This window comes from Bombus pyrosoma, linkage group LG12, assembly GCF_014825855.1.
Source record: "Bombus pyrosoma isolate SC7728 linkage group LG12, ASM1482585v1, whole genome shotgun sequence".
NCBI classification, from domain to species: domain Eukaryota; kingdom Metazoa; phylum Arthropoda; class Insecta; order Hymenoptera; family Apidae; genus Bombus; species Bombus pyrosoma.
The window spans coordinates 6,573,861-6,591,923 of NC_057781.1; the positions used below are offsets into that span (position 1 = coordinate 6,573,861).

Consider the following 18,063-nt stretch of genomic DNA (forward strand, 5'->3'; position numbering starts at 1 on the left):
AGAACTGTTACGAACCGATCCATTGTAAGGTGACAACAGATCGACCATAACTGCCGCTCAACAATCATCTTTGCGGCGAGCTACGTCTGTTCCATCGGTCAACTTCCGAACGTGTCGAGCGTATCTCTTACCCCATTATCGAACGTTCGATGCACCTTTTGGGAGTTTCGTTATTATTATTCGGCGCGCGTGCAATGTTGCATTATCTCTTGTAAATTTTAGTTTCCCAGAATATTAGACTCCCGTGGCTAATATTCTATTAATCTTCTAGCGTAGATTATATCCAATAGGAATTACAATTTCGCCCATATTTCTAAATTACAAATCGTCATACGATCACCCGTAAAGCAATTAAAATTTAACAGAATTACTTGATAATTTCGCATCGTTTGATCGCCGTTTCGCAAATTCGATCGATCTTATTGAAAGATCGACAAATTGCAAAATATTCCACTTCCGACACTAATCACGCAACCAGCAGTTTATTTTTGGTCCAGAAAAAGAGATACTTCAGGGATAAAGCGAAAGTTTCAAGGCTGAAGTACACTCATCCAAACTAAATTTCCATTTACAGCAGTTCGCGGACGCTGTTCTTACCTACCTCGAACGAAGTCGGCGTAAATCTAATTAAACAAACTACGAACTCGCGTTGCCGAACGAATTCGGAATCTCTACCCTTTTTTTTTTTTTCTATTTCGCGGTCGATCCACCCAACGGTATTAAATTTCGTTGAAATGCACGAAGATACGCAGTTTTATTCTAATTTCACTTCTCTATCGATCGTCCTATAAAAATATGAATTTGTATAAATATCCGCAGTCAAGCAACGGACAAGGATAAGGTAAGAATTGCAAAGATCGTGACCGTGTCGTGTCCGACGAGCAGAAACGCGATAGTTATTTAACGCGAAATCCATTTTGCGTAACTCGATTCCGACGCCATCATCGGCTGAGCAAAACCGATTTGCCAAGTTTCGTGAAGGGTAGAGAAGCTTCGTATCGTGCTTGAGACGAGGTTCTCTTCCTGCGTTCGCGAACTACCTGGAAAAAGGGGTGAATCGAGGCTGACGATGCTCTCGGACCGGACGAACGATGATGAGTTGATTTACTGTCGTGTAAACCAACCTTAATCGCCGTCAAGATTTGTGGCCATTTCACCTAAATTACTGCTTCAAGCAGCTCCATCGACTACCACATTGATCTTCCAGACGATCTAAGTTTTTCCCCCTGTGTCATTTCTTTCGTCGAGTATCGTTATTGATCGAACGTTGCGTTAGAGATTGATATCTTGTCGAGACGAGATGATCGATTCGTTGGATTAATTTTCATGAATCGTAATGAAATTTCATTGGCACCTGTAATGAGATCAGACTATGATCCACGATTATGTTGATAGAGTTTGAAAGAAATCTGAAAATGTATAATAAGTAGAAGTTAGGGAAGATTTAGCGCAGGTATTTCGATCAGAGATCGGAAAATAAGCGTTGAAAAATGTTCGTAAATCACTATGTATTGTATTATATCTTTTAAATCCAAAGATTAATTTATTTCTGTATGATTATCGTATCATGGTGGCATTTTTCGTAGTAACGAGAATTTCCCAAATGTTTTCAATTAAAATCGTTTTTTAATTCGAAACTGACATTCTCGCCGATCTTTTAATAAAAGTGTAGATAATCGCCAATTGCGAAGCGTTTCATTTAAACCCTTCGTTGCGAACGGGACGTGAAATTAATTATTTTACTTGTCGTTTTCGGATCTATCGCGTGATATCAACGTTAAAACTCGTCGGCCTGTAAAACAACGCCGTGTAAGAGGAACAGAGAGATTTCCGTCGAGTTACAGGAATTTATTAAAATCGCTGTGATCGAGATACCGATGCTATTACGCCTCCCGTAGCACGCTCGAATTTCAATTTTTTATTATTCATGAACAAAAATCGAGGTGTTTCGCGCGATTAATTATAGAAAAAAAAAAAAAAAAATCGCGTGATCCCTCGTACGATCCGTCGAAGCAATGTATTTACATCGGATTTCGTGTTTATCCTGTTTCGTCGTTGCGACAGGCTAACGAGGATGGGCAATTAAAATTAAAAATCAATAAAATGGTGGCGCGCTCGACTGTTCACGTTGGTTATTTCGTCGACGCGACGAAACGGCTGAATCGAGGAAATATTCATCAATTTTTGTCGATAGAGAACACTCGATTGTTCTTTTACGGTCGCGTTAATCCGTATGATTATACACGATACTCGTCGTTGTTCGATAATGACTAATTATTTGCATACACGCGATGATGTAATGCAGTTTCTGAACCTGCTCCTCCCCCGCCTAGAGAATAATTTATGCGGTTAATGCATGAGGTACGATTTACAAGGCGATGATAATTATGGTTGGATCCGCGCGACCGAAGACCCGCCAAAAATTTATACGCGTCGGTTTTGCTTTAATATCGTGTAACGTACGCATGATTAACTTCCAAACGGGGAATAAATATTTATTTATTTATTAATTTAACTGACGGTAAAATATATTAATAAATAAATATTCTACGTATAAAATAATCTGTAAAATGTAGATTATATGAGGGATATTTATCTATAGAATATGAAAAATAAAACATCGTTTAGTATAAAGGCACGTTCAATTAAATTGAAAAAGCAATGTTTATCGAAATACTTTCAAAATATTCCTATTGTATTATCGAATCACTTACACGCTGCTTCAAAATATAATTTCTCTCTCAACTGACCACCCGTGATTAATTCGTGGCAATCAAACGACGCTTGACGAAAAAATCATTTTCCCTCTTTCTTTTATCAATCATTCGCCGGAAACAGTTCTTTTCGGCCACGGCCACTTTTCGAATATTTCACAGGTTACTAATTGCTAAAACGTCGAAGGGACCTTTTAACTCTGGACGTTCGTCATTAAACCATCAAATACGTGGCCGCGATGAATGGCCAAATGGATCCATTTGGTGATCGCGGGGCGGCGACTTTTTCACCAGCCAAGTCACGCTAGCCGCTTCGCTACGCACCATACAAAAATGCAATACGTTCGAGAGCAACTGCTCCATCGGTACAAGTAATGCATGGATTTCCCATGTGTCACGAGATTGCTCTATTTTCCCCGGGCTTGAATGATGTACCCTTTTCCTTGCTCGGTTGGTCTGGAAAAAGCTTTAGGGATTTGAAACATAGAGAACTACTCTGCCGTCGTACTCGATAGTCGTGTTTCTCCCTTCCATAAAGCGTCAACTTTTTTCGCTGGATCCTCTTTTTGCATATACTTGTCTGTCTATGCAATACTTTTCCATGCAGCTTATCAGCAAGGAAACGAGGCCAGCGATTTTTCCACTGGAATTAAGATCATTCTTATCGAGGAACGGCGGAGACGAACAGTCTTCGGGAAAGATCTTTAATCCCTTCGTTTGTCGATCTTCGACGATATCGTAATCGGTGAAAGGCAGAGAAGAAGAACTTTACTTTCTCTTGATAGGATAGGATGAATCACGAGAAACAAGGCACCTACATATCTCTATCACTTACTGTTTCACGAAGAAACTTATGAAAATTATGTTACCCAGTTTCAATGGGCATGCGTAACGACAGATTTAGAATGAAGAGATGATCTCGAAAGACGATTTAATGGTATTACTTTGTCCGGGCAAGTTTTATCCCACAACGATAAATAAAGCAGCCCGTGTATACGAGTGTAATAGGAGAAAATTTAATAAAAAGTTGAGAAACTAGGGAAAAATGTCAACTCTGAAAACCATCGTACAACGATAGCTTGACAATTACGCACGAACAGTGGGAAACTATTTCATTATACCCGGTAGAAAGAAGAAACAGTCGAACAAGTTAAAGCGATATAAAAATTAGAAACGCGTAACTGCAGTGCGAAAATTATGGCGCTTTCTCGAGTGCGGCCTTCACGTTGCAACGGATTGCCAGCAGTTAATATCCACGTCAGCGTATCCTTTAAATACATCCTTGCCCTGAATTTTAACATACGAGCCGCGTGCAGCGCCTGCACTTCGCTCTGATTACGACGAAAATCGAGTTTCGTCCTCTCGTCTGCAACTATAGGGTGAACCAGGCACAGGGAACAGGAACAGGAACACGAAACACGGGATAGTGGGTAGCTTCGCATATTTTGTAGCGACACACCGAGAGCGAAATTAGCAATGTTAGAGAATATCATCTAATACGAGAAGTGCCGGCTGGGATTAGTTCCACCCCTTGCAGCCTGCACATAGTAGCTGGCCGCAGCGGTTTGCTCCGACACTGTCCTCGTGCATCCCTTTAATTCCGCTTTCCTTCGTCCGTTTCTACTTTGTCCTATCTTCGCCTCGTACGGTTACTTTATTCCTTCCTCTTCTTTTTCCGTACTCTGTGTTCCTTTTCTCGCATCCGTCTTTTCATGCTTCTTGCTCTTCGTCGTTTTTTACCCCTTGCGCCAGACAATTAAGAAAATAAGATTTTCGAAAAGAAATATCGCGTTACATGTTTTTCTTCAGAAACGGGATACTCTTATTAAACGTACGATTCTCTTAATTTTTCTCCTTCCTCGTTTTCTTCTTCGCTGTAATTTTCCCTTAGTATTTATAATTAGAGCTCTTTATGCATATTCACGTTTTTATGAATGGAGCTAAAAAGACGGAACTTGAACACAGATTCCTTTCACACGCTAAATCTTATAACGAGTACTATACGTTAGATATTTTACCTACTCTGTAACATATCGCGCATTTTATGCATTCTTTCTTTCTTTAATTTTCCACAAATCTAAAGTCTGCTTGTAACTACCTGTAGATTTTCCTCCCTGTTTTCGTGTACTAGAATTCATTAGAAATTATCAACCGAGACGAACAGAGAGATTAGGATTAGGTGTATGTCGTTCTATGAAAATCCACTTAAAGTAGACAAAAATAGATCGAACTTCTAATATCTAATTTTTCTTATTCTTATCTTCCTCGCTCCAGAAACCAGCGTTGCCCTCGCGCTTCTACTTTTGTCCGAGTATGTTCGTCCAACTAGTTTCGTCATTTCCTATCGTGACCCACGTTCAATGAGGCGAAAATACACAGTCAAGAAAATTGGAAATCAGTGGGAAATTGTGTACACGTGAAACGGGCGCGGCGCATCGCATTTCCATATAACCAAGATTATCTCACCGCCTTCTTATGTCGACCGAGAAAGTAAAATTTAAAAGTCGTGGTTCGCGATCGGATCACTGGTGCGGACGATATTCCCGAACGGGAGACGTGTACCACGTCTTCCTCTAAAAGAAATTTACGTCACACCCAGAAAAGATGTAAGCGCAGATATGGCAATGATAAGAAAAAAATGAATTTTTTAGTAGAATATAAATCTTCGTGGGTCCGTGTCGCGGTGACGTGCTCGCCGAAGACGAGGAAGATGTTCTACGTTAAAAAATATCACGGTTAAACAATATTTACGACGTCGGGATTGGATGGCCTTATAAATTATTTCACCGAGGAAAATCATTTTTGCTACTTCTCTCAGGGAATTGTCCATTTTTTTAAAACTTTGGTTATTCATCGTTGCGCTTGTCGCCGTATTTTTCAATTAATTACTCGACCAGACAACTGAAAATTACTGGGTCAACGTGTGCACAACAAATTCCTAGTTTCAATTAAATCTATATTGAAATTAGTCAACCGACTGTTTCACCGTATCGACTTTTATCAATCGTCATTACGTATCGTAATAATATCAAATAAAATGTCTAGAATTTATAGTAAAACGATTACCTTTATCTTTTTATTAATTTGATTTTTTCTCGTCTCTATTCAATATTCCCAGGAAGAAAGGTTCGTTCGTTCGAATCCTTGGCCAGATAATGACGCTATCTATCATTCGTGTCACTCGCAATTGTTCGCAGAAGTCTATGCTTACTTCTTATGAAAATACACTTCCCGGAATTCTTCTAAATTTTCACGTGTCTGCAGTTGAATTTTAATTCTTTCGCAAATTATCAAGAATTATATTTTTACGACCTATTTTCAGCGCTTTAAATTCTCCTTCGTATTTCATAGCTCTGTGCCCTTCGTTTTTATTTCTCTTACGTCTCATTTTGTTTTTGCTCGCGGTTACACGTGTTCCCAAATAGGTCTCGCGATTCCCTGCTTTAACGCGACAAAAATAGACGGCAATGAGAATTCAGTATACAAAGGACGTGTTTACCAGCCATTTTTGGGAGGGTTGAAACAGTCATCGACACGCAAATTCAAACTGGCAGCGATTCATCCCGTCCACTTGTTCCCTCCGCTCTTTGTCCGCCACGAGTATTTTCTTCTCGACGAAAACTGCAGTTCGAAAGGAAGTATGCCGTGGGAACGAGTGAGCATGATTATTGGTGGATCGCTTTGTGTTTTTCCTTTCTTCGCGGTTCAACGTGTCTTCCTACGAGGGAACTTTAAACAGAAACACGGCTCAACCTTGGGGGCATACTTCAGAATCGTTCGTGTCGCTTCGACAATGAAACTCTGTCGCGATTCTGCTAGACTGTCGGTATCTTGCCCCGTCGTCGCTCTTTTCTCCTTTGTATAGATCGACATTGGTTTTTCGAAGAATTTGAATGTTCGAAGTAGAAGAGAAAATTAATCGCAGAATGAGCATCGAAAAATAGTAATTACGCTGAAATCTTAAAAAAGAATTTTTAAAAAGCTTTATACGATGAATTATAAATGCTTGGTGATGTTGAATATGATTGTTGTTCGTAATAATTTTCCGAATAAGACTAATATTAAAATATACAAATATATAATTAATACTTGCACTTAGGATACGTATAAGCGGCCAAGTAGAAACAGACCGCAAATGGTCAGAAGTACTTCGCAGCTACCGTGAAACATCATTTCCGTCGATTTTCCAAGTTCTATTTACTTGGCTAAACAGATGTGTTTTGACACGAAATAAGGAAAGTTCTGATGTAGAATTGCTTGACGATATGTTGAATGTTGGACAGGAAATCGATATTCGATAAACTTTCCTAAACGAGACATCGCATAAGAAGCTATAAAAAGGTAAAGCAGGATTTCATTAAATTTAATTTATGGACGAGTACAGTGTCGATTCATTATGCGAGGCTGCAAAGTGCATCAGCCTCATAGGTGCACTGATGCACGCCACTGTCCACAAATCATCGCATCTGTTGCTGCGGTTTTCGGACCTCCGCGGCAAATGTAGGGGCACGGGACGGTGAAATGGAGGTGTTTCAAATTAGATCGCGACGTCAGCCGTATAACAAATTGATGGCCGGAAAATCAAATTGGATTTATGTGCTTACGATAGCCGAACGGTGTCCTAATCTAATGAGAACACCGAACGCGTTCGTTTATAGCGTGTGCTTTCGATCTAAAGAAGAATCAAGCAGATAATCTCGTGAAACCGCGAGCTGTAAAAGAAATTGCGTTGCGATAAACCAATGCTCGAATCGTAACGAAATAAATCTTATTTTAATATCGTTACTTCGTTTCTTTGTTTAATCGATCGGTAGCATCGCGATATCGTGGCTTCAACGGTTTGAGCGTATCGTTCCCGCTGATTGAAAGAGCTACTTTGCGAACTGTCTCTGTTTTAAGAAAGATTCTCACAAAGGAAAGCATAACGACTCTTAAGGATAGACTGAAAGAGCCTCGAGTGGCTCGACAATTTCTTTTGAAATCGCCTACTACTTTCCTTCTTCTTCTTTTACTTTCTTTTTACATCGGAGAGTACATCTCGACGAAGAATACAGGAATATAGGAAAGATAATAAACGATAAGAATTAATTTTACGCGAAAGATTGACACCGTGGAATCAAGAGAAAAAAGAAAAATGATGAAAGATGCTCGGAGGAGAAAAAATTAAAGAAACAAAGGTGATTAAAAGTGTTCGTTTTTAAGGTACATATCAAGTTCCTGATGGGACAATGGACGTTGAAAGGAGTTTCTTTCTCTTAAAGAAATCGCTTAGCGAGTTCTTTCACTGGACAAAATAAAAGCTCCTTCTTGTTCGTCACAGTAAAAAGATTATAATCACGAATGAATAGAGACGGGATTTAATTAAGTGGTGCAAATAAATCAAAGCAGAGAAACAAAGTCGTTTCTGCAGTACGCGTTTCTATACCTTTTTTCAACCCCCCGGGGAAGAAGTTCCATGATGATTTTTCATCGGTTGCGAGAATGCCTCTGTTTTAAGCCCTACCGTATGTAATTTACCGTATTAATGTGTTTTACACGCTATATGTTAATCGCGACGTAGCTTTTCTTACATGGACGTGAGTTACGTTTATATGCGAGAGAACGCTTGTATGCAAAACCCCAGCGTAATCTTCAAAGGATACGGCAAACGCGAACGTAAACGTTATTTACGAAACACTAACCATAGAACATTTTTGTATTATGCATGTATGGTATACTATACGTAACTTGCGAAAATTCCATTAGCATTGTAACGAGGCACGGCTATTCGCGATTATATCGATAAAATCCGAAAATATCCACTTTGTCTCACGACAAATCTTTTTCCTCGTTACACTCTGATTTATCGCCCGCTTGCCTGTAATAACTCAATCAAAAGGAAGAACTGCGATCTTCTTCGATTAGCAACCCTCGTTTCCCTTTCTTCTCGCGCGATTAACGCGTCATAGGAGACACGATGGCTCTATCATCTAATAATACAAATTAGATCTACGCGTTGCCAGGTACATTTGCTACATAAGAAAATTCTAAACATCTAATTCGTTGCCGCTGACATATGAATTGACTAGATGGCAATGCGTTCAGGAAGAAACGAGGTCGAATTTCGTTCGAGGGATCATAAGCTGCATCAATCTGGCGAGTTAGGAACACGGGCTGTCTCACATCGAGCCGAACGTGGCCGATCTCGTGCACGATGCCATTATGATAATGCGACCGAAGAAATATGATAAACCGGGCGTGGCGCGAATAACGATTATCATATTTCATCTCGCCTTGACGCATCGAATAATAACTACCCACGAATTGTATCAGCCGTTCTTCTTACAGGCATCTTTCGTCATCCCTTGTCGCGCGCGGCACTTTGTTTTGCCGACAAATCAGATGCTCGTTAGTTTTTCTTTATGCAACGATATACCGTGGTATAATTTTCAAGGCGATAAAGAAACGGAAGATTGTGTTTTTACATACTTAACTTTACACAGAAAAGTGCTTGGAAGGGATATTATAAAATACTTTAATTAAATAGCTGACAATTTGTATTCATATTTCTTTTAAGAGCAGCGTTCAAGTGACAGTAAATTTTCTAAATCATAGTAAACAGACGGTGTATTATGAAAAGAAGTAACAAAAGAACTTACAAAATAATTGTTAACAGGATAGGATAAATTTTCTTCAAATATAACGAAGAATATAAAATTTAGATCTGTCTCTATACAATAAATTCACAACGCAACGGTGCTACCGCCCGATTCGTGATTCAATTATAGCAACAAACTGCGTTACACTGTGAAACGTTCGCGCGGATAATGAACCAATTTTCTCTAAAATTTAATTTGTTGCAGAACAGTCGCTCGTAAGCCTGTTTCTCGTTTTTCACTGCGGTGTTGCTCGCGAGCATCGCGCAGAAGAGCACGCGTGACTGCTTATAACGAACTAAGCCGAAAACCGAGGGAAATCCGGTTTTCTTTTAATGTGCACCCGTTTTTACACAATGCACTGTCGAGAACATAATACAGCTTACGTTTAAACAAGTATGAACGATGATCAGTTGAAAAAGGAACATAGAAACAGAAATTGAAAGCCCGCCTTTTAATCCACCCATTATTGGATTACTTTTTCTCCCAATTTCAAACATACTACGAGGATTCTGCTTCGATTTAATTATATCAAATGTTATCGAAACGAAAAACTTTAACTGAAATGTATTATTCAAGGTAAACGATGCATACACTTCCACTCAGAATTATTACTTTCAGGCATATTTCTACTATGTGTTCGCTACTTTACAATAAACGGTCTCCTAATCCTCAATTAGCCATCATCCACACAAATTTTTATTCCTACAGACAGCCCCGTTGCAAACATATATTATATGTACACAGAAAGTTGAAATGCTCAATGATACTCAGGTGGATTATTAAACGCGTTGATTTATTAAAGAGACGAGTGATAAGATTGTAACAGTCGATTATATTAAAATCACTTTAAATACAAGCTCAAAGATATTGTATGCCGTAATCGTCGCTCGCTCGATGCTACTGTTCAACTCTACGCTCGCTATTCGACTGTATGACTCGCTATATAATGATTCGCTATACTGATTGTCCTAGAGAGACATCCGTCTATTTGTTTTGACCGGTGGTATTATAGAAAGTTCCAATGTAACTCCGGTTGACGATAACAAATAATATTTTGTCCTGAGTTCGTTTACCTTTGAACATAGCAAATGAAAACAACGTTGATACTCCAAGTCACAACAATATGAGTCTGTCCCGATTCGAATCTTCTGTTGACTAACGTGCCGCTACAATGCTTTGAATGGATCCATAACGCGTCTTATAACGCAAACTATAACTCTAACATCCGACACCAGTTTGACAATGCAATTACTAATGGAACGTGGCAGTTACACGTTTTCGCTTTCCTAGTAAGCATTGCTGTCTCTTTCTCTCGTCCATTTCCTAGACATTGGAGCTGGCTCAGGTACAGCTCGATACTTTCGAAGCTTTTTGCGCCGAAACTTTTGTTCATTTGCGATACAAGCGGACTGTAGGTAGTTCTCGTTATCCATTACATACCAGTACAATTACGGAAAGTTTCAGGAAAGCGATGGGGATGGGGTGCGCTGGTTCGAAAGGAAATTCCTTCGAAGCTCGCCCGTCTTTTTTTCCGCGCTGTTTTAGATGAACGATCGCGCTGCAAGTTCCAGCCACGTTGTGGCGAGCAAATAGGGAAAACCGATTGGAAAAGAGGTAGCCGTGCAAAATGGGAAACGTAATCTCACGTCGTTTTGTTACTCGATAAAACGATACAACGATATACAGATATTTGTATTTACGTCTGTCGCTCGAAAGAATCTGAAATCTTATTTATGTTCCGTAGAATGTAATACCGTTATTATCTTCGAAGAATATGAAACGATCGAAAGTGTTATTTATAGAAGTATAAGAAAGTAGGAAACGCTTCCGTCAGTTTATTGTAGAAGTGTACAGAACGATGGCGGAAGATTAAGAATTTGAAATAAGAAGCCGTAGAAGTGGAATTAAGGTATAAAAAGTCTAATATAAAAGGGGCTTTTAGGAATTAAGATTAAAGAAATCAATTTCACAAAGTTGGAAAGCAGGACGAGCGAAGTCATAAAAGAAGTACAAAGAATGTAAAAAGTATGAAATCGTATAAAATGTTTTCATACAGTGCAAGTTTCATTCTTCGAAATGAAACGTCTTATATGAGTTTTACGATTTTCTTTACGAAGAGTCGAAAGCACGAGGCGACGCAAGTATAAAAGCACAGCCGAAAAACCATGGTTACGCCTCTTCGCGAGCGTAATGACGATTATTATACCGTGCAACGAATCGACTGGAAATTAAAATTAACGTCGTGGGATGACGTGCAATTTCAAGGTGACGCTGATATTAAATCTTCGTCGCCCACGTAGTCGATGAAGGCAGGCTTTTATTGCGCGTCTTCTTGATTATTATAAGTTACGAGCCATTGAAAGCGGACACGTATCCATAAATTTAACACCTCCCTTAACTCTCCTCGCAAGAACTCCATTCGCATATAAATAGCACGATATCGTCCACTAGAAACGACTACACTTATTGTCACTTCCTCGCTAAAACACTGTATCTTCGTTACTTCGCCGATTATATGCACCGCGAATCTCCGCGCGTTTCAATGAAATTATAACGAATGTTCTCGAAAGCGAGTGCCACAAACGCGGAGGATTCACAGTACCCGGTAAGAGGTAACGTGTAACGCGGAGATTAAGAAAAATTATGAAGCTTCAACCCTGTTCCTTCGCGCGATAATTCAATTGCTTGGCAGGTTGCAAAAAAATTAACTGCCGGGAGGAAAATTCAGGCAGACTTTGAAATAACGTCTGATGAAACTAACGGAATTTTAATCTCTTTAAATTCATCACGTTTCACATACGCGTTTTTACATAATAGGCATACTACGCTGTGCATTTTCGCCATATAATATAATATATTCATAATGTCTGGTGTCTGTGAAAACCATCAGCGTTGCAATTCTTTTAAATTCGTCCCGTTTCGTGCGCAAATTTTCACCTGATATAATATAGCGTGCCTTTGAAATTATTTTCATCAGAGAATCTAATTATTCTTTCTCCTGGTTCCAGCATCGAAACCGAACCTAGTCGTGGACATCGAGCCAAAACATCAGACTGCCGTGCGACTGGGCGAGAGTTTGCAAATTTTGTGCAGAGTGGGTAGACCACTACGGGTCTGCCGTGTCGAAATACCTGGCGAAGAAGGTGGTATGGTGTTATCCAAGGGACAACCGTCTGAAGATGGTATCGAGTATTACGGAGAAGGCACGGAGGCCGGCCAATGCGGCGTTCACATTGCCAAGATCAAGGAAAGTCACGATGGAATTTTCAAGTGCACCCTAACAACCACCGAACGTCGAGCGGAGGCACAGGCATCTACGAGAATTATCGTAGCTAGTATGTATTATTATTTTCTAACCATTTCACTCTTCAAGGTCTGATTTTAATTCGATAACTCGTGTTAAGATTAATAATAAGACTAGAAGTACCAGTTTCTTTTTCCTCGTATCTTTCCTAAGCTATAGTAACAGTTGATATGAGTCCTGACGAACCAAACATTCGAAGAACGTTAAAGCTTCTCTCACAACAATCTATACGTTCTGGCATATTCGTCAATCAGTTCATCAGAAAGATGCAGTTACTCTTATCGTAGCCTTATACGTTGAAAAGAATCGCCAAAGAATTCGTTTTAACACAAGAGTTACGGATGGCAGTTGAAAACAGCAGTGTCTGTCACATGCATCAGATGCTAATCCTTAATTGCAAAGGAGTCGAAGCATAATTAAAAGAGAGCCCGTAATTAATCGCCGTCGTTTTTACGCGTAGCCTCGAAATTAATGAGAAAATCGTTGTAAAACTTCGCGACGTTAGTTGTCTGAGAAAAGTATTCCCCCGTACAGGGAAAAATATTACAGTGTGGAATATACGTGTGCGGGAATTCGAGAGCTAATTAATCTTCGTTAAGAGAATTGCTTACGCGACGGGTTTGTAGAGGGAGGGGATGGTAGCGCGAAAGGAAATTACTATTTTCAGATAAAGTCGATAAAGATAAATGACGAAAACGGGTCATGATGGAGACTTGAAGATGTTTCGAGCGAATTTAAATAAAGATCTGCAAGTTTTCTCCTGCTTGAACCGTGGAAAATTAACGAGCATCGACGTAGCCGGGCAATTTTAACGCTTGACTTTCAATAGAAAATTCAACGTCGTTCTTGCATCTAAGAAATAATTAATGCTTGCAACTGGATTTTCAGAACCGCCGAACAATCCAGAGCTTCACGCTAGTCCTGGATCCGATGGAAGAAATATATATAGAAAAGGAGAAAAATTGGAAGTGAGTTGCAGCGCACCAGCCGGACGACCAGCAGCCAATGTTTCTTTGTTCCTTGGTAATTAGTCGACGAAATAGAGGGATTTTTAATTAGCTTTTTGTCAGAGGTTATACCGTACTCAGTTCTGTGTCCTTTTTATGATAACTAGACGACGAACCTATCGGCAACGAAGAAAGACCTACAATTTACGACTCGAACCTGGACGATAACTCACTGGCCGTGCAAAATGCATCGCGTAGCTTGGATTGGACGGACAATGGAAAAATCCTTCGATGCGTTGCCAGCCACATTGCACTCGACCGGCCTAAGGAAACTACTATGCAACTGCAAGTTTTCTGTAAGATATACGAAATTGCAAATCTTAACACGTAATGAAAAAGAAACTCCTTCTTTGCCAATAAAAATACAAGCACTTTTTAAACGTAAGAAACTTAAAAAAAAGGAAAGAATAAAAATTCTAATTGGAAATATTAAATACATACTAATTGCTCAACCGTAAGCTTGCTAGCGATTTGTTTCTATTTTTCCAAATTAAAAATCTGTCATGGGTATATGGAGATGTTCGAAATATTTTATTTTCAGCATGGAATTTCTATCAATGACGTGAATTACGATGGAATATTCAAATCTGTGAAAGATGCGGAACAATTAAAAATAGAAATTTTCTTTTTAGATCCTCCTCAACCGCAACCAACCATCGAGCGTTTTGGATACGTAGTTGGACGCCAGGGTATCGTGAACGTGACCGTTTACGCAAACCCTAGGCCGCATTTCAAATGGCGAGTGAACAATGAAATGATCACCGAGGGTAACCCAGACGAAAGCAATCGACTCGAAACCTCGACCGCTGTGGATCTGGTAAATTAACGGAATTTCTTATACCTTCTATCAAATTAATAATCTGTACATATATCTTCTTCTTATTATTATGATCCATATCTATTTCATATGAAACGTTATATATTTACAAAAATGTAATATCGAACATACAACAAGATGGAAAATAGGATATTGTAATTATTGCCACAGACGTTCAAAAAATCGAGGAATCACATTATTCTAAATAACGAATACTATCGAAAGTCAGAGATACGTATAAATTAATACGAAACATCACGCATTAATTCGAGACTAGAAACGTATCGAAAGAAATCCGTACGAAACCGTCTTAAAAGATTTTCCGCATGAACGAGCTTTTATTATCAGATAAATAAATATTCTTCCACTTGGAAAGTCTGATAGACTTTACTAGTAGAAGGTTCGCGTTCGGTTGTGTTCTCTCAATTCGCTCGGTCGAACGAACACAATCAGACAATTTTAGCTATAAATAATGAATATTTTTTTTAACGTTCCTCGAGATACTTGAATAGTAATGCGCACATTGAATTCCACGAAGCAAAAGGTAAAGCTATACATAGAAATGAAGTGTGTAAGGACTAATTCGTAAAAATAGATACGAATCGAATTATCAATGAAGGAAATGATGGAATAGATATTGAAGTTAGTAGAATTTGAGTTGCCAAGGGAGCTTTCTCGTGAAAAAACAACGAAAGAGTAAATTGAGGAACGAACGAGAAATGGAGGAGAATACGAGTGAAGGTAATGGAACAAAGATTCCGCATTCCAGAGCATCGATTTTCACGGTGCACTTAGCGCTTTTTATACATTTGCGTGACTCGCAAAGTTTCACGCTAATCAAACAGCTTTAATGAAATTCCGGCCGATTCGGATGCTAGAGTTCGTGCAGTGAAATCGCCCGAAATAATTCGACTATCGATATCAAAAACTGTCTCATTTTGTATAAAAGAGGCAACAGGAAAAAAATAAGTAAAACTGTTGAATTATTCGTCTCGTCCGAAGGAAGATAAATTAAACTGATTTTCTGTTTTCGTCGTTGAAATAATTAAATGCAGAAGGCTTGGAAATTTTATAGATAAATTACCATTAAAGACATTTTTTCGGGGACTCCACAGCTAGTGAAAAGTTTAGCATAATAATGTAGCTTACGAAATTAAACATTCAGCAATGAATTCATAATATTAATATGATCAAATTAAAATTCATCGAAATACGCGTAATATCAGTTGGTGGAATTTATTCGAACCATAGGATGTCAGAGATTGAAATTACAGCGTCGTTTAAATGCAAAAGTGATCCTGGCCTCTGCTCGTTAGATAAACGAATTCGAAAATATTCCAAAAGTAAAAATGAAAATATCGATACTTTATATTTAATTTTATGACGGTAAAAATTAATCATCTTTAGGATTAGAAAACGTTTAGTTAGTAAGGGATCAAATAGTTAAGTGACCAAAGAATTTGTTTTTTACAGGGAAGAGGAGCATGGAGCGTGATCCTGACGATCGACAGCGTGCAAAAATCCGACACGGAGAAGGACTATATCCTGGAAGCCCGTAACGACGAAGGGGCTTACGAATATCGTATCATTTTGTCGACAGCCACAGAACCCGCAGGTAAAAACCACGGAAACGCTCAGAATTCAATTATCGTGAAAAAAAATCACCTAATCTCACTGTGCACCAAAGTAGCGTGCAAATCACGACGAACTTTTATCTGCGTCAAAATGGAAAACGGGAAAATAAAAGACGAAGAGAGAGAAAAATGTCAAGCATTAATCGTGTAATCGCAATATTAAAATAGATTTTTAAAAATAGCTGTCATGCAAGCGTAAAACAAGAAAAATGCACGATCAACGATGTTGAAGGGAGAAAAAGTATTAAATAGCAACAGAATTCATTTTCATTCGTATCGTCGGGTGAATATTGATTATTCGATATCGCTATAGAGAAAGACGATAAAACTGATTTGAAATTCGTCGGTAGCTGTCGATCATGCTGTTAGTTTCCACATTTCGTGTTTGTCACCATCATTTCATCCGATCAAGCATACTCACCATCTGTCTACCGATTCGTGTCATATTCGTTGTCACTTTCACGCGCTAGCCAACGGCCGTCATTACGTTTTCAATTACACCGAATACGTACGAATTAGAATATTTTTGCGTGTATTTTCTCCATTGTGTCCGTATGCGCTATGTGTTTCTAACCATATCGATCCTTCACCGCATGCTTTCACGCAGGGCCGTTCGGTCACTTCTATGGTAAGCTCTCCGAACACATGCACGCACTAGGTAATGTCATTCTTTCAAATTATTATACGTAGTAAGTAGTCGATGTAGCTCCGTATGCGTGAAGTTCCATGAAAATGGTGGATTACGACACGTTCTGTAACTGATAAACTATGCCCAAAGCCGAAACTTTTATCGCTATATTTTTACTGCTACGCTACGTCGGTTCACGATATTTTTTATTTTGTCAAATTTATTTTATCGGTCTGTGTATACTTTCGAATGAAGAGAATTCGATGAAAAATTAGAAGAAAAAGAAATACTGAAGGACAACATCGATATTTTTCGAAGCGGCAGAATCGAAACGATCTTCTATTTTTATTAATCTACCAAACGTTGTTTGTCTCCAAGTAATATTTCTCTGTTTGTTTAAAGATCGTGCAAAAATTGTAGTTGTAACATCTTGTTCTTTTTTCTTTATTTTTCTTCTTTTTTTCCTTTTTTTTTTTTTTTGTCGTCGCGATTTTTCAAACCGTGTCATCAATTCGTGCGAAAGTCACACGATAGATTCACAGAGGGATCACGTAAATGGAACTCCGCGCTACGGGATACGGTTATATATACAACGTTACGTTTGTTATTGATACCACTGCAAACATGAATGGCAAATCTGTATTTTTCAAATAAACGTGACTAAATTTTTGTGCGATAGCCTTTACATGAATCAACGCTTTTTTGTCGATATCGAACACAGATTTCGCGTCACCGACCTCTCTTGCACATTTCTGCATTAGAATTATAAGTTTCATAGACATTAAATGTACCAAAGGCTTCAGAGTGCTTGTTGACTCTTGTTACATTACGTATATATGTATATTTTTACGTATATATATATTTTTTATCCGACACGAACATATTTACGCTCTGCTTTGTACATTCATTATCGATGAAACGCATTTTTTAACATGAGTATATACAAGACACAATGACACTTTGATTTTTATTCTAACAGATATTCAAGTTCGATCGACTGTGTCTTGGAAATGTTAAAGCATCGTTAAGCTGGCTTTTCTTGATTTTTCAACGATAGAGGTGCATTCGTATTCAATTATTGGCGCATGATTTCTAATTCAATTTTCGATATTTTTAATATTTTTATATACGTGTGTCCTCTGCATTTGGTCTTATTCATATTCGAACTCGGAACTTTGCAGACTACAATCGCGATGAAGGTATAAAAGTCGCGGAAATTTATCTCACGCGAAATAGTCGATGATAAGATTAGTTTAATTTGTTTGTATGGATAAAAATAAGTTGTACAACAAACGTCATTTTGACTTTCTGCAAAATTTCA

At 38.6% G+C, this 18,063-nt stretch overlaps 1 protein-coding gene across 5 annotated transcripts in view; it reads left to right on the forward strand.

Moving 5' to 3' along the window:
* The window catches only part of LOC122573565 (fasciclin-3), a 344,421-nt gene that overhangs the window by 310,475 nt on the left and 15,883 nt on the right, over positions 1-18,063 (forward strand). For 4 of the 5 annotated variants that reach the window (XM_043740099.1, XM_043740100.1, XM_043740103.1 and 1 more), the window contains exons 2-6: positions 12,361-12,687; positions 13,545-13,679; positions 13,771-13,959; positions 14,296-14,480; positions 15,954-16,095. In XM_043740099.1, the coding sequence (XP_043596034.1) occupies positions 12,361-12,687; positions 13,545-13,679; positions 13,771-13,959; positions 14,296-14,480; positions 15,954-16,095 (978 nt within the window). Of the gene's footprint in view, positions 1-11,808; positions 11,958-12,360; positions 12,688-13,544; positions 13,680-13,770; positions 13,960-14,295; positions 14,481-15,953; positions 16,096-18,063 lie in introns of those variants that run through there. The other variant, XM_043740101.1, reaches the window with a different exon arrangement.